Here is a 16,140-nt window from a genome sequence, read left to right on the forward strand (position 1 = left end):
CCAGACCGATGGTTTGCTACGGGTGCTGCCGCCTACGCCTCCTTGCAGATGAACCCTGAATATGTCGACCGTGCTCTTTCGTCAATACTATTCTGCCGGTGCTCGAATTATCGATTGTTACCGTGGGTCTAACTCAGACTCAAGAACCCCTCATAAGAGCAGCTCCATGTGAAGGTATGGAAGCTGCATTGCATAGCGCTTTGTGACTCTGATTCCCTTTTGCACGTGCGCGATAACTCGCGGGCTATCTGCCCAAGGAAGAACCATGGCTACACACTCGAGTCCGCTGGCATCACCTCCACAATTTACAAATCCGTGGAAGAAGCCATCCATCAGATCATCACAGCAGGCAGGAGAAGCTCCCGACGGGCGGATTGCGCATACACTGACAGCGTGTACCAGGTGCCGACAGGTATGTTCCTTTTTTCCGTAAATTCATCATCCTTCATCTACCCCACCTGTCGAATCCCTCGTTCCTGAGCTGAGAGTTGCGAAGCGAAAATCTAGGTGCGATCCTGGTATTCCAAGATGTTCCCCATGCGAACGCAGTAACGCCAAGTGCGTATACTACGATTCCGCCCGCAAGTGCACCATACCGAGAACATACATTGTCTCCCTGCGTGAAAAAGCTCGCATGTTAGAGAAAGAATTGGCCGATCTGGAGAAAGATATTCAACATGCTGCGGATGCCGAGCTCATGGTCCGGGGGGCGGGGCGCATCCGATTCAAAGAGAATGATGAGTCGAGGTATCTTGGGCCATCCAGCGGTATCGCAATCACTCGTTTGGTCATGGAGATGGCCAAGCAGAACACAGACTCAAAGAGCATCAAGGATGTTGTTCCTGAGTTCACAGCACAGGAAATCAAAGCAGCATTTGCGCAAGAAAGCTCTAAACCGACATCGAAAGTTTACCCCATGATCAGCTCGATCCCTCAACCTAATTTACCCCCGCGTAATCTGACTTATCGACTGATTGATGTATTTGTAGTCAAGGGTAAGTTCTGCCTCTCTATCTCTCGACAATCCCTGGTGGATCTCGTTTGACCTATCTGCAGCGCAAGCCATGCTACCGACACTGCACGAGCCTTCTTTTCGCCAGGAGGTTGAACAGGTCTTCAATGGCTCTGATGACCCTTGCCTTAATTTTCAACTTCGCATGGTCATTGCCATCAGCATGCAAAAAATGAGCACCGAGTATGCAGGACTGGCTGACAGTTACTACTTGGCGGCACTACCATACTTAGAGGCCTCCCTTAGGCGAATGGATCTTAGGGCTCTGCAATGCCTCGTCCTCATAGCCCAATACTCTCTGCTGACTCCCACAAGAACGGCTGCGTACTGGGTTGTTGGGATGGCGGTCAAACTCTGTCAAGACCTCGGTCTGACCGAAGAAGCGACCGTCACCAAGTCGCCTGATGGGAGGCCATTGAACCCGTTGGAGGTAGACATGCGAAGACGGTTATTCTGGATTGTCACCTCGATGGAACTCGGGCTCTCGCATAGCCTTGGTCGGCCCAGTTGCTATTCTATCCCCCATGATTATATCAACGTCAAATTCTTCGAACTCGTGGACGATCGATACATCACAGCCGATGGAATTCTTCCAGGGGGTACGCCAATCTTAGCCAAGTGCATAGCTATACACTTTTTCAAGATGAGATTGCTACAGTTAGAGATACGGCGGACTCTCTATTTGAACAAGCGTGACACCCCTGCGAATGATCAAGACCCGTGGTTCTCGCAGATGCTAGCCAAGCTTGACCATTGGGTGGCTTCTTGTCCTAAAAACGATGGCGGTAGCGGATTGAGCGAAAAATGGTAAGAAATCAAATCCCAACTTGTTGACTTTGTTGTTGATCACCGACTTTTTCTTTATAGGTTTCATGGCAGACGAAATACGATGATCGTCTTCATGTTCCGACCATCCCCTCAAGTTCCCGAACCCTCTGTTGATGCTGCACGAAAATGCTATGAAGCGTCAGTGTTCAATGTTGCAATGCAACGAGAGCAAATCGCAACTGGGTCTGTTGATTTGACCTGGATTTTCACACAATCGCTCTTTATGGCGCTCAATACCATTCTGTGGTCCCTATCATACCCCGATATTCGAAGGGAGCATCCCATAGAGGAGGTTAGGGCTCATCTCGACGTCGCCTTGGAAGCGATGATGCTTGCTGCAGAGAGGTGGCCCGGGGTTGAATCCGCTTTACTGCTGTACAAAAGTCTTGTGACTGCATGCCTCAAGGCTTATAATACTGACGAATCGTTCGTCGTTCAATCGCCCTCCAACCATGCCACACCGTCATCCACACAGGACGTGACGACTCCTCCTTCCATCTCCAGCCCCTCTAGTACGACAACATCATTCCGAGCTGGAAATCATTCAATTCATGATACCGTGTCAGTCGGCACTGTCTCAAGAGGACAATCCGCGGACCCGACTTTCCCATACTCACAAGCATCTCCGGCGGCAGCCGTGAGAGCCGAGCCACAAAAGCCTCCATCCTACTCACATTGGGAGACTGAATTCCCTTCATTGCAACCCTCTGTCTCGAATTCCGCACGGACCTCATACACACCTCAGGGGTATACCGAATCATCCACCGTATTCTCCGATGCCACTTTCAATCCCACAACACCATTTAATTCTTTTCCTTCAGTAGTCCCGGGGTTGCCGGGTTGGGATCCTAATTTCACTGTTGCCTCGACGACAGCGAGCCATTTGGCCTACGTTGATGCTGTCATTGACCCAATGCGCTGGATGGACACGATCGATGATCAATATTCTCAGTATTTCAATGGAGCTTTTCCCATTCCACCATGGCGAGGAAGGACGCTCAGTCAGCAAGAGCAGATCGAGCTTATGGCATCCTTGGAGGAAAATATCCCCGACGTCTCCGCACAACTTGTGAGAGAGTCGGCCACATTTTACCAGTCATGATCTTCGCGAAACACGTGGTTGAAGATCCCTCATCTCCCAATCTATTTGCGGTATACATGTCTTCATTGTCTACGGATCCAGCTATACCCATCCTGCTCTGTTCGACGTTCTGGAATAATTGTGTTCGGCTTGGTGTTGGGGCAACCACTCACTTCAGATCAATGTCTTTACTATCCTAGATTAACATACAAACATTTGAAACGGTTGACCATCGGTTTGACGGTCATGGACTCTATTGAGCGATAGTGAATCGTTTCAAACCCTTTCATGATTAACATGGGCAATCCTGCCCTAAACCCAACACGTTCGAACAGATTCCACTTGTGGCCAGATATCACATCCACAGATCAATATTACCAGGCTTGCGGACGCATGTTTATGAAAGCAGACAATAACAATGAAAGTACAGGACCCACATGATCTTTTTCAGTAATGCATTGCTCGAAGCACGTACCTACAATCTTCGAGACTTCGCCACCTCGTTTGGAGTTCAGAACTCCGTAGGTTGAGTCCAGTCAATTGAACAATGAACCTACGAGCATTGACTGGGAATCAAGCGTAAAAAGACTCAATGATTGGCATCTATCATCCATAAATAAGCAGTCGTCCACTATCCGTGAAAGGATTGGCTGTGTCTAGGGGATTAAGGCTGTAAAGGTACCAAGATTTTTGACAAAGGATGTTATTTTTCTGATGTACACAGTCTTTCGGTCGACAATCTCTGATGGATGTATACAGGCTTAATGTAACTACTGTTTCAGAAACAAAGAGACATTGTTCTCAAAACACCAGGTCAAGATTAGAGGTTCAACCTGTTTTGCCATTTCCGGACACAGAAGCTCTCTACCTTATCACTGTATGAAGGCGCATTACCCGAAAAGGAAGTAATTAATCCTGGCCCGGCCCAGTCCAAGCGCGAAAAGATACCCGGTCACGTGTGCGCCTGGCCTCTTTGCCGTCATCCAACATCGCCAGAGTCGTTTCTCCTCCATTGAGGATCAAAGGGCATCACTATTCACCACCAGCACCGAACATCGCCTTCCACTTCTGCCTTTTACCTCAAGAAAATATTGATTCCTCGACACTTCAGTTAGATATCGTTGTCATTTGATTGGAATGCGCGGAATTTAGACGGTCGTGGAACGTCCTCCTCCAGCGAACCTCGACCGGCGTGATCACATTCCGCCCCCCCTCACAAAGCCTTGATCTGCCCTAGCTTGCTACCCCCGTATCAAAGATCTTTTGGATAAGATCTTTTCACGGTTGGTCGCAGAGCTCAGGCTGCTTGGGCTTCTTGCCTGTCTCTTGTTCTCGATTCCTCACCTTGGACCCCCATGTCTGATTGCGCCTCATCAGCGTCATTCCGAGCAGGGCCTCCTTCACCATCGTCTCCCGCTTCTGGGTCATTGAAAGAGAACCATCCACCGTATATATCCTCTGAACATTTTCCACAGACTCCGACATCTCCTCCGTTGATGTCGGTAAGCGCTCAGAACTATGCCACCAATATCGCATCCTCCCAACCTCCCGGCCAGGCGACATCACAACCCGCGAACCTTTCATCCCCTCCTTCCTCAGCTCCGATGTCTACGCAGACCTCACAACAACCGACCCTAGGCACAACGAATTCTTTTCCTACTCCGGCCAGCAGCGTGAGCGGCCACTTCACGGGACCGACTCTCGTGGACGATTCAGAGCACCCGGGGACATCATTTGAGCATGTGCAAGCAGACTCAGTCGCAACTACCGCCACTGGCCTACATTCAGCATCTACACAACAGTCACAGCACAGACGGACCGATCACGATCGGGATTTGGGAGGGCCGACTCCAGGGATAGATGTCCGCGATTTTGCAAGCATGGGCGGCCAACATGCGCGCATCGATGCAGATGCCATGGATATTGACAAGGGCGTCATCGCTTCTGCCAAGTCTGATGGACTGAGCTTAGAGTCCCTGCAGCAGGATTTCTCTTCCGCATTCCATCTTTGCAAAAGCTGTAAGGATACCCCAGATGAGTTCTCTATACGGCCATTCCTGCCGTTTCACAATGCACTATGTTCCATATCTTATTGAACTGAGATTTGTTAACACTGTGCTCTATGAAACCCACAGCCCATATTGCGACCGGCCCGGACCCGGCGCTAGATCTCATCTCACTTTACGGTCTAGGTCCGGTTGCGAAATCGGTTGCAAGGATGGATCCTGTCACGGGGGAGAAGATCAACAGGCTCAGGAAGTCTTATGAGGGCAAGCTGAAGGGGTTGGGGCTCGCAGGGAGGAACAAACCTGTGAAGCACGAACCTTCTGCTCCTGGCGGGCTCCGACATCTGACCATATGGCCCGAGGAGGAATGGCAGAATCAGAAGGTTCATGGAAAGGAAATCAAGGTCGCTGATATGGATTCCGCATTACATAACCTTCAGATGAAGGCGATGCACATGGAGCCGGGCACAGTTCCAAACAATGAATACTGGGAGGACGTGTTGGGTCACGAGAAGCCATCGAAACATGCAGGCCATGGGGACGGAAAGAAAGCAGCTGCGCTTCCTAGTAACGCCCGATCGCCTAGCCAAGTGAATGATACACCTCTTTCTACGGAGCCGGAACGGGCTCGCCCTAGTCGCGGGCGCAAGCGGCATTATGACGACAACAGCTTCGTCGGGTATGGCGAAGGCTACGCCGATGACGATGATGACGCCGCATTCTATTCCAACAGTGAAGGGATTGGAAAGAAAAAACGAAAGAAGGTAAGATCACATGCCATTTGGGGTGGGTCATGGACACGACTGATCGTTCTGGTTTTCCAAAGGATCATGTTTCAAAGGTTTCGACTCCGCTGCCCGATAGAGGCGGTAGCTACGGCGTCGGTATGTTTGGCATTGGAGCGAGGTAACCGAACGACCTTGAAGTCAACGGCCTGAAAAGCAATTTTCTATCTAGTGTTTCTCTTCGTGCATAAGGCTTCAAGGTATTCAGACCAGGAGGCGAGGTCTTGGTCTCGACTATCCGTCGCATATGCATGAATATGCACGCGAATGGGAGATATCGCTGTGGTCGGATATCAGGCCGATGACCTTGTCCTCGACCCTTTCATTACTTCTCCGTACATCTTTTTCTTTTTTGCATTACGGTGCTGGATATACCCGGCTTTTCACAATGGGACGGCGTTCGGTGGGGAGCAATAATCAGCTGCGGAAATGGATGCTCTTGTCGCTTTTGAAAGTTCTCATTTCATTACCTCCCATTTTGTGTTTCAGATTCTCTGCTGTATCTTCGATGGATCATTGTTGTCGTTGAATTGTGTCCTTTTTTCGTCGCCGCGGTGGATGACTCTTCGGTCACGGCTCATCAATCATGCTGGAGATATGGCGGTACACTTCTATTTTTCTCTCTTGACGGAACTTGGGGAGGTTGTGTATTCTTTTTCTTTTTTTCCGTCTACGGACAATAGCTAGGGAGGTTTCGCTGGCACAAGGATGCTGCCAATGGGATACATCAACTAGATGAATGCATACGAATGGTTTTGCCTTGGAGGTGAGGCCGAAGCCTCTCTTTACTGATTTTACGTAGTAAGACCTAGTCGAGATATGAAAGCCACCTGCCTCGGAGTATAGTATATAGTCATCTAAAATGTCAGCCTTGGGCTCTCACCCCTCATCAATCGGCGCGAACGCGGGGCAAGATCGATCAATGTGCGATCAAGCGGGGCTGAGAGGAGGACCGATCCCACGGTACAACATATCGCAGGGTTCTTACCTCCAATCTTTGTCAACCACTTTCCAAACCCACCATCGCGTGCAAGGATTGCCTCTCACCTCCAATCAATCATGACAACCACCGCCTCCAGCGACAGACTCACCAGAGCCCTCACACTCATCGACGAAGCCCACGCCCAAGATTCCCGCCGCACCACGGTCGACGACAATGGCACCCAGACCACAATCCCCTACGAGCTCCACTACGCCAACAAAATGACCAAATACCTCCACAAACGCACCGCCAACCCCTCCGAACCCCTCCAACTCGCCATCCGTGCCCAGCATCTCAAACGCTGGGAAGTGCCCCGCGACACTTACCCCGCCACAAAAGCAGGCTACTACGCCTGGCGGACGTACCTCGCGAAACGACAGGCCGAGCTCGCGGAGCGGATCTGTCTGGAGGCAGGGTTTTCGGAGGGCGAGGCGGGGAGGGTCGCGGCGTTGGTGCGCAAGGAGGATCTGAGGAGGGATGAGGAGACGCAGGTGCTGGAGGATGTGGCCTGTCTTGTGTTCTTGGATGATCAGTTTGAGGAGTTTGAGAGGGGGCATGATGAGGAGAAGATTCTGGGGATTTTGAGGAAGACGTGGGGGAAGATGTCGGAGAGGGGGCATGAGTTGGCGTTGGGGATTGAGATGTCGGAGAGGACGAGGGGTTTGGTTGAGAAGGCTCTGAGTGGGTAATGGGTTTTGCGGGAGAGTTTGTTCATAGTGTAAATCAGGTCGAAGATACCCTTGGCTAGGTATGTTTGTGATTTGAGGAAAGTGTATGGAGTCAAGTATCGTACATGTCATCATGAAGTTGAGTGTCTTTCCCATTCCCAGTCCCAAACGCCGCGCTCGGTCTACATGTCCCTGAACTTTTGCTATATAACAGAATCAAAGGTCGTGATATCGTGAAATCAAGCAGAGCCCTGGTCGATAACCCGCACAAGCGCAATAGCAGCTCCAGCCGCTACGCCTCCAACAAAGCACATCTGCACACCACCCTTGATACCCGCAACGATGTTGTCCCTACCGCGCCAACCCCGAACGACACAGGTTTTGATGTACCCAAACGCAAGCAGCGTAACAGCCATAACGCCAATACTCCAGTACAGCGCCACGATGACCTGGTCGACCAGGAAGTAAGGTATGAGCGGGATGAACCCTCCAACGAAATACCCCAGGGCGAGAGTGATGGCGGAGATCCACGCCTGGTTGCAATCAGGCTGGGTCTCCTTGTGGTGGAACGAGACGAGGAAGTCAAGGAGACGATCGTGCGATGCATGCAGCGATGCGTTGATCTGCGAGATGGCGTCTTCCGGTAGACCATAAGCGGAGAATGCATCGTGGACGATGGTGCTGGTTTCACCAGGGGAGGTCTCGATCAACTGTTTTGTTTCACGGACGGTCGCTTGATACGACTCTCTGTACGCTGTCAGTCCTCAAATCACACAAAACCAAGGATGCGAGCGAGAAAACGTACGCTTCACTCTTAGCCCCGACGTATCCACCCAGGCCCATGGAGATGGCACCAGCTGCCAGCTCGGCAAGTCCACCCAGCACGACGACTTTGGTATTTCCCAGCGCAGAGAGACCAGCGCTCAGCGCAAAGGGGACAGTGAGGCCATCGGATAGACCCAGGATGGCATCCGAGATGATGCGTGGGTTGATGCGTGATCGGGAATTAGAGGAATTCGATGAAACGGACTCGGAGTCCGGTTGATTTGTGTTGAAGGTACTATAGGATCTTTGAGCTTCGAGATCTTGGTCCGCATCGCTGCCTATAGTGTCGGAATCGCTTGCTGATAAGAGAGGTTTGCCTGTCGTCCGGTTAGCATTGTATATACTTCGGTAAATAGCTGCGTTCAACAAACCATAGCTATCTGACCGGGGTTGTTGTCCTTTGGTCGGGAAAAGTTTTTGTTTCAGAAATAAAAGCGCCATTTTCAGGAGATAATGAGCGCGACTAGAAATGAGTTGGAGTGTCTGAAGCCCCCCAAAGTGCCCAAATAGGAAGAACAGAAATATTGCAGGCAAATCAGTGGCACTGACGTCAGAGTCAGGGGCCGATTCTAGGCCTTTTCGGAAAAAGGCACACAGAGACAGACTGGACGGGAGTGATAACCACAAGCCACAGCAGACGACTAATACGCTCAATGCCCTTCAAGAAGCGATGTTTACGCCTTTCAAATATCCCAGGACTCTTATAACAAATTCAGATTATGTGCAGCTCCTCTTGCTGATAGATCGAGGGGATCCAGCTTAGTGACAATCCGCCAATCAGCGCCGCCGTAATTGTCAGCAGTCGAAGATCTGCTTCGTAACTTCGCATCTCCCGCAGCTGGTGGTCCGTGTTGGGGTAATTTGCAAAGTCTCATTGGCGAGGGGCTCAAGCAGATGACCTTTGCAGCGTCTATGACTGGTTGTTTGTCTCTAGAAGATTTCAGGCTGCATGCGAATGCGTACTCGAGGACCAGTCTCGATCAACCTTGTGGGTTAGGATATTGCAGTCTCCAGCGGATTTGCTCCGCGTCGAAAGTCCCAAGATTGGAAGAGACATCTACCAAAGAGGGAGTGGTAGGGCTGTCCATGCCTCTGGTCCAAGCTGTGGAAGTCCTCACCGCTGAGAATGAAGCATTACAATTGCGAAATAGGCCTGTCACAGGAATGATGGCAAAATGCCGATGGTTTTCTTGGTAGTCCGTCGAACGGATAATCTGACATTAAGGTATTTTTTCAAGAATTAAACATCACTAAACATTTCAACCAGTACAATATCATCGATAACGAAGCAGAAGCCATGTCCCACCAGTCAAACTCAGTACATCGATCAACCTACAGAGCCAGGGCAAGACCAAGAATTCCAGCAGCACCCGCAAGGCTAGCCGCAATGGCACCAGTGGCAGCAGGAGCAGCGCCATGCGAGCTGGAGCTCGACGCAGAGCCCTGAGAACCAGATCCGTTGGATCCAGACCCAGAGCCAGAGGAGCCCGAGTTCCCGGTGGCCGTTGCTGCGGCAGCAGTCATGGAAGCATAGTTGGTCGAGATCCACTGCTTGACGCTGTTAGGCAGCTTGCTGTACCAGTCAGGGTAGTGACCCTGTTGGATTTCATGGATGAGGGATGAGCGAGCACTGGGGTTGGCCAGCTCAGCCATGTATGAGGAAGGAACAGCAGTGATGAGCACAGAAGCAATGGACGGAGGAGGCATGCCGGCATAGCTGAGGGTGGGCACGGGTGGCATGGAGAAGGAGCCGATATTTCCGAAGTCAGTCGGGATGCCACCCATTTGAGTGTTTGTCGGAGCGTTGCGAACGGCGGTATTGGTTGCGAAACCGCCAAAATCGTCGTTGTTGCTGGTGGCCATGCCGACCCAGTCGGTGTTGGTCAAGTATTGCTCCCAGTTGATGTCAGTCCTGTTGCCGGAAGTTCGGTTAGTATCGTTCAATTTGCTTGCTTCTGAGAATATACACTGACATGCTGTCAAGCTCGTTCATGAGGCTCGAGTAGTAGTCGGACTGTCTCTTGTCAAGATTTTCCGGAGAAGCTTCGGGAGCGCCTTCAGGAACAGCCTCAGGGGCCGCCTCGGGCCTGGCCTCTGGTGCAGCCAGGGCAGTGGCAGTCAGAAGGAGCAAGGAAAGGGTCTTGTAGTGCATGGTGAAAGCTGAAAAGACTGTTGTGCAGAAGGTAAGGATAGTGTGTGATTGATTTATATTAAACAGACTACAGGAAGATGTCCTTTGGAAGATGCCAGTAACGAATGGAGAGAAAAGAGAAGAATACTCAAGTTTGCACCCATCGGTTTAGCCTCATGTGCTGGCGATGCGAGCCTTTTAACTGTCCACGGCCATTTTAGGTTATATTATTAGAATTGGATACGAAACGGATTTTCGAGCCCCAGGCAGATGAACTGCTCCTTCAGGCCTCTCAAACGAAGGACTCCCAACGAGGAGCCTATCATCGTGCTCCGGGACGGTCATTGTAGCCCATGGCCTGACTATCAATGTGGAAAAAGAGTCCATGATGGCTCCAACCGAGTCGAACCGATGTCCTAATTCGGAATCGTGGTTGCCAAACCCTGCATCTGCCTGAGAAAATTGAGCCCTGAAAGTGGGAGCGGCAGCAAATGAACGGATAGGGGTCCAGAAAGAAGTACTTCTCATGGATGATCAGAACGCAAAAAGGACCCTGAGGCTCGTATAGACGGGAAGTTTGGGACGAGACGATCTGACACGAAGAGACGATGTTTGCTTGGCAGGACCTTCCGCGCTAATCACATCGTGAGGAACCGAAGAATACGAGGCACTACCTGAGCAAAGTTTAACCTCAATCAAACTACGATGTTGATCTTTGGTACACTTGAAGACGGTTTCAGCTCCTTGATAGTCTGCTCAATCATATTCTTGAGTTGTCACCAGTCACCAGTCACACCTGGGGGATAATAGGGAATAGACCTCGTGGATCAATGGACATTTGCCTGCCTTTCTCTTTTCTCTTTTCACGGCCTTCTTTCTTTTTTTGTGGCTTGAAGGATCCCGTTCATCTCGCTTCCATACATGGCTCTCCAGATCATCAGAGCCCCGAGATCAATCAGCATAAACCCTCAGTAAGCGAAGCTTGATTGATGTAAAAATACACAGAACACTGATTAGGGTTCAAGGGTGTAGCACTTGCTTTGCTGTCCTCGCTCCTCACAGAAGGTGAGTTTTGATGTTCCTCTCACCCCCGCTTACCGACCAATCACGCCACCGGAATCCCTACCCCAAGAAGGCATATAAACCATTCTAACATCTTCGCAATTGCCTTCGGGCATTTGGTCAATTTGAAACGATACAGAGAAGATTAGCATGGCCCCTGCACTAAGGATGACACGCTCAATCAAAGAGAAGCTACCAGTTTTTTTTTCTACTCTTACAGACCTCATTTCGAGGTAGGAGTGTCAGTCATGTTAATGGAGCATCGCGAGAGGGGCGGTTCGAACCCGAGTGTATTCGCTTTTCTTTTCTTTCTTTTTCTGCACTGGCTATCAACCTCCTCAGCTGTTTAACTACAAGGCAAAAATCAACACACCCCTCCTGCTGAGACCATGAGGATCATTTTACGGCACGTATGACTCGACGCTTAACATACATTCTGATTCATGAAACTATAAATACACGAAGAAGAGATTCCTAATTACCTCATACAGTGTGAGCATCGCCATATGCTTTAAGCACCACCCTCCCTCTTCGCATATTCATCTTCCATACGCTCCTCGTACATCCTCTCGGCCTCCTCCTTGCTCATGGCACGATCGCTCTCCGCGCTCTGCAGGACGTCCGAATTCAGGCCGGACGAATACCCCGGAGCTGTGACCGTGCCGCCGGTGCCTGTACCAAAAACTCGCCCGCTGGCGTTGTCTTCTGTTGTGGCCAGGGCTTCTATTGATGCGTAGCCGGCGGAGCCAGTAGGTCGAGTTCCAGTCGATTGCTCGTTGCGGCCAGTAGAGGGGGGGACTTGGTGAGGCATGTTGAATTTTGTGGAGATTGCTTCGCGGTATAGTAGTCACAGACAGGAGGAAGTAGTATTTCAGACGATCGTAGCCTGTAAGTGTGCGATGATAGACTCAGTAGCTAACAACTATGTGTTTATGTATTTTGCGGTGGATACGGAGTACTGACAGCTGTGGCAACAACGTCATACGGAAAACACTATGTGCTGTGGCTGAGGCCTTCTACTCACCCGCCACTGTGCGGTGTGGCGCAGTTTTTATTCCCAAAGCAAGCTACGAAGGCAGAGATCTATGATACATCCCAAGCGCCAAGCCCGCCTCATAGTCAAGAGTGCAGAATTCTACGGAGTACGTACTTCAAATACGGAGTAGGAACGACAAGTCCAAAATGGCGTCGTGACTGACCACATGACTTCCTCTCTAGATATGTACATGCAACCATGGGTACACATTATGACAAGGCACACCACACTCCCTCCTGTACCAAGACCAGGGTCCGACTCACACACAGCCCGAGAACTACACTACTCAGTAGAAACCGCACCATATCAGACCTCTTCTCCACCCTCGAGCCACTGGCTCAAGAACTGATGAAAAGTATGATATCCACAAGGTGGAAAGTGCCAAAGAATACGCCTGTCAATGACCCGAAGGCCGTTGAACGGACTGTTCCGCCGCGCTGTGCAATGCAGGGACCAATTCGTGGTGGACCGCCTACTTGATCGCAGCCACCCAAACAAGGTAAGTATGAAGAAAAGAAAGAAGAAAAAATTGTAAAAGCGAAGGGGGTCGACGAGACTTATATATGTTGTGGTGGGGAATGTCAAACGCCACTAGCAGCAAGCGAGGTGCTTCTGGTGCGCTCTGATTCGCCACTAATTTGAGGGGCTCCTCATGTGGAGTTCGGCCGTCGAACGACTCACAAAAGTCACGAGTACAACTACAAATCACATGATATGCTTCGACAACATGATATTTAACATATTGTTATGACGACTCGATTTGGTTAAATATCAGGAGGGGATTACTGCGATATAGCTCATAGATGACCACAAAGGATCATTTGGTCCATGCATTAGAGACGGCGCTCGGGCGGTCATAACTGCCCTGAGTAATATATGCACATGCCATGACTAGAAGAGGTGAATAGCTACAAGATAGGCGACATGCTGCGACGTATGGCTATCAAAGCCGTAGTATGACAGCCTCAAAATCCATGCAGACTTTGCAATATCCCACTCCCGGCAGAAACCTCCTACTCCGCACTCAGAGCGAGGCATGCATCGACCGCCAGACCAACTCTGCAGCAACAGCGTTAGCCAATGCTTCTCTGGCTCCGAAGTGGATATCATGGAAAAACCAACCTTCCTTCTTTCATCTTGACGACGTCGTCAATGACGTCGCGATCAAGATTCGGAAACATGTTCGACAGTGTCTCCACCACGTTATTGTGTTCAGCCCGCTGAATTCTTCGCGCCTCCGCATCCTCGGCGCTAGCTTGACGTGCAGCAGCATCTTGTGCATCCAGTACCCTGGCCAACTGCGGCTGTGCTGCATTACGGGGTCCCTCACTACTGCTACGGGGCGGCTGATATACGTTAGGGGAAAGTCGCGGTGGTGCGCCCGGCTGTGGGGTGCCGGCAGGCTGCGTTGGCCGCTCGTTCGGCGAATCTGGCTCGTCCGAAAAGATCCTTCCGATTGTTGATAATGGTTTTTGAATAGTCCGCAATAGTCCTGCTACTGGTGCACTCTCCTCGTCACTCGTTTGCGGCGCCTCTCTCCGCGCCGCTGGTCTTTGTGTGTCGGTTGAAACCCGCGATGGAGCTTGAGAGCTTTCTGCCGTAGGGCGTACTGCTCTTTTTGGTTCGAAAGACTCGGACTCGCGGTTCTGCTCGGCAATAGCAGACACGGCGGCCTCGACGTTACGCTCAAAATCCTCATCACTCACTGTCAGGCTTGTCCGATCCAAGGTCTCAATAAATTGGATAGCACCTGACTGTTTATGAAATCAGCTACGTTTCCTACATTGTTAACAGGTATGTTTGATTGACGTACCAGGGAAGATAGATAGTACCCCGCCTCTCCTCCTAACTTATCTTGATTTCGGAAGCGAAGAATGTACTGGATATTGGAAACCAGATGCTCGGGGCGAGCTTGTAGCACGACGTAGATGAGAAGTGGTACAAATGAATCTGCTGATGTGTCGGCTTGTTTTGAATTTTTCAGCAGGCCTGCAAGAGAAATCGGTGTCAGTACTGTACCTCACACGCTCAAGGATTAATCATTCTGCTGCTCACCGAAGATAACTTTGCAACAATTCAGTATACAAATCACTTTATCACGGGGTGCACGGTAGCCATTGATCTTCAGAAGCTCTACGTTCAGGGTCAGATACAGTCCCAGCATAAACGTACATCGAGACCTACCCTGCTGTGCCAGGTTCAAAAACCGACGGCCGTGAGCGCCCACAGGCGGTATGTCAAGATGCTGCTCTTTTACCCAACTGTAAATCCGCATCTTCTGCGCCAATACATCATCGCGTTCGACATCTTCCTGGTGCTGACCACGCCTCCATGGCCCATGAAGTCGTTCCATTTCTCTTCGTCTGCTTCTGCTTGCGCTCCTCGGGATTGAGGGAGGAGCCGGTATAGCGGGTGAGAAGGTCTGAGAATACAATCGATTCATGACCAGCTTCTCCATACCCTCTTTCGCGTTATCGAATTCGCTGTCGGAAACATCCCGCCAAACCTCGCACATGGCCATCTTATTGGTAATGAAGGTCAAGAAGTCGCTAATGATCTTCACTTGCTCATGTACCATCCACTGTCTTTTGCCAAACTCATTAAGAAATGAGCGGAGAAACTTGGCCACAGGATCTGCAGTGCGGTGCCTGAGCTGTTCCAGAAAACGATGAAAATCGAACGGTTGATCGGGCTCAGGCTCCGGCGGAGGTGGAGGAACCGTCGACGTAGAGGATCGTCGAGTCAGTGTTTGATCTTCGGGAGCTCTATGCGCGCTCTTCGAAATAGGAGCAGGTGGCTTCTCGACAGCCGAGGGTGGTGCCCCTGTATTCAGTTGTGAAGCTTGAGGGCCCCCCTCTACTGGTTTTGAAAGACTCGAATGACGCGGCGGAAAATGGCCCTGACCTCCAAGAAATTGCTCAGCCAGCTCCAAACGAGGAGACATTAACTGCTCCTGGCTAGCCCTGCGCTCAGGGTCCTGAAACTGACCCATGATGCTCTGAATCTCTGACTGAGAGTCATCGTCTCGAGCACCTTCCACGCCAGCGTCTTGTTTATCTTCCTTTTCTCCGTCACCCGGTACATCCGGTAGCTCTTTCTCGGTCAATTCAGAAGTTGCATTCACGGACGTCTGCAGGGGCGGTGCAAGCTGGGATTTCGTGCTAAGATATGATTCATCTTTTTCTGGGAGAGGCGGGGGCACGTCGCTGTCTACTAACGAGCCTATTTCTGTCGTATTCGTCGAGACCGACAACCCTTCCATGCGTGCAGACAACGACCTCTGGGGTTCAGATGTAGATTTCGAGGATTCTGTCGCGAATTTCTCCGGCGTCATGTTCGGCGTGTCGAACGCGGAAACTCGAGATCCATCTTGGGGATTCTCCTTCATTTCACCCAACTGGTCGCCCTGATGTGGATCTTCGTATGTTGCTGAGGGGTCATCATGCGCCAACACGACTGATACGGTGCCCGTCGATGTCACTTGCTGTTGATTCGATTCTATCGGATCGTTGTGAATGTCCGACTGAGAATCCGGTCGTCCATCCGGAGCCGGGGTCGTCGAAATCGCTTGTTCAGACATAAGCAATCTGCATGAACGCCGACGGTCAATGTAGAAGCTCGGTGGGGAAGGAGGGCGATTCAGACGAGGTCACGGATCATTATGAGGAACATCCAGCACAAAGCGGTCAAGCTTAAATGCAGCAAGGAAAAATCATTGGAACAT

General features: G+C 50.7%; 5 protein-coding genes across 5 annotated transcripts; 2 read left to right on the forward strand and 3 right to left on the reverse strand.

Moving 5' to 3' along the window:
- Positions 1–61: 61 nt before the first annotated feature.
- On the forward strand, positions 62–5,837 carry CDV56_109443 (uncharacterized protein; the record flags this gene model as incomplete). Its single annotated transcript, XM_026763062.1, has 9 exons — positions 62–122; positions 197–412; positions 489–995; positions 1,057–1,611; positions 1,675–1,819; positions 1,880–2,909; positions 4,397–4,940; positions 5,057–5,691; positions 5,754–5,837. The coding sequence occupies 9 exons, from the start codon at positions 62–64 to the stop codon at positions 5,835–5,837; spliced, it is 3,777 nt and encodes a 1,258-aa protein (XP_026619048.1).
- A 934-nt stretch (positions 5,838–6,771) lies between these two features.
- On the forward strand, positions 6,772–7,383 carry CDV56_109482 (DUF4202 domain-containing protein; the record flags this gene model as incomplete). Its single annotated transcript, XM_026763101.1, has 1 exon — positions 6,772–7,383. The coding sequence occupies one exon, from the start codon at positions 6,772–6,774 to the stop codon at positions 7,381–7,383; it is 612 nt and encodes a 203-aa protein (XP_026619049.1).
- Positions 7,384–7,601: 218 nt separating this feature from the next.
- Positions 7,602–10,339, reverse strand: CDV56_109489 (VIT1/CCC1 transporter family protein; the record flags this gene model as incomplete). Its single annotated transcript, XM_026763108.1, has 5 exons — positions 7,602–8,109; positions 8,168–8,504; positions 8,559–8,650; positions 9,524–10,099; positions 10,161–10,339. 5 exons carry the CDS (start codon positions 10,337–10,339, stop codon positions 7,602–7,604), a joined length of 1,692 nt encoding a protein of 563 aa, XP_026619050.1.
- Positions 10,340–11,891: 1,552 nt separating this feature from the next.
- CDV56_109508 (uncharacterized protein) lies at positions 11,892–12,191 on the reverse strand (the record flags this gene model as incomplete). Its single annotated transcript, XM_026763127.1, has 1 exon — positions 11,892–12,191. The coding sequence occupies one exon, from the start codon at positions 12,189–12,191 to the stop codon at positions 11,892–11,894; it is 300 nt and encodes a 99-aa protein (XP_026619051.1).
- Positions 12,192–13,429: 1,238 nt separating this feature from the next.
- On the reverse strand, positions 13,430–15,996 carry CDV56_109514 (guanine nucleotide exchange factor VPS9; the record flags this gene model as incomplete). The annotated part of the gene is made up of 5 exons (XM_026763133.1): positions 13,430–13,475; positions 13,539–14,170; positions 14,230–14,405; positions 14,472–14,549; positions 14,601–15,996. 5 exons carry the CDS (start codon positions 15,994–15,996, stop codon positions 13,430–13,432), a joined length of 2,328 nt encoding a protein of 775 aa, XP_026619052.1.
- Positions 15,997–16,140: the final 144 nt, after the last annotated feature.

Source organism: Aspergillus thermomutatus (genome assembly GCF_002237265.1).
Source record: "Aspergillus thermomutatus strain HMR AF 39 chromosome Unknown NODE_1, whole genome shotgun sequence".
Classification (NCBI taxonomy): Eukaryota; Fungi; Ascomycota; class Eurotiomycetes; order Eurotiales; family Aspergillaceae; genus Aspergillus; species Aspergillus thermomutatus.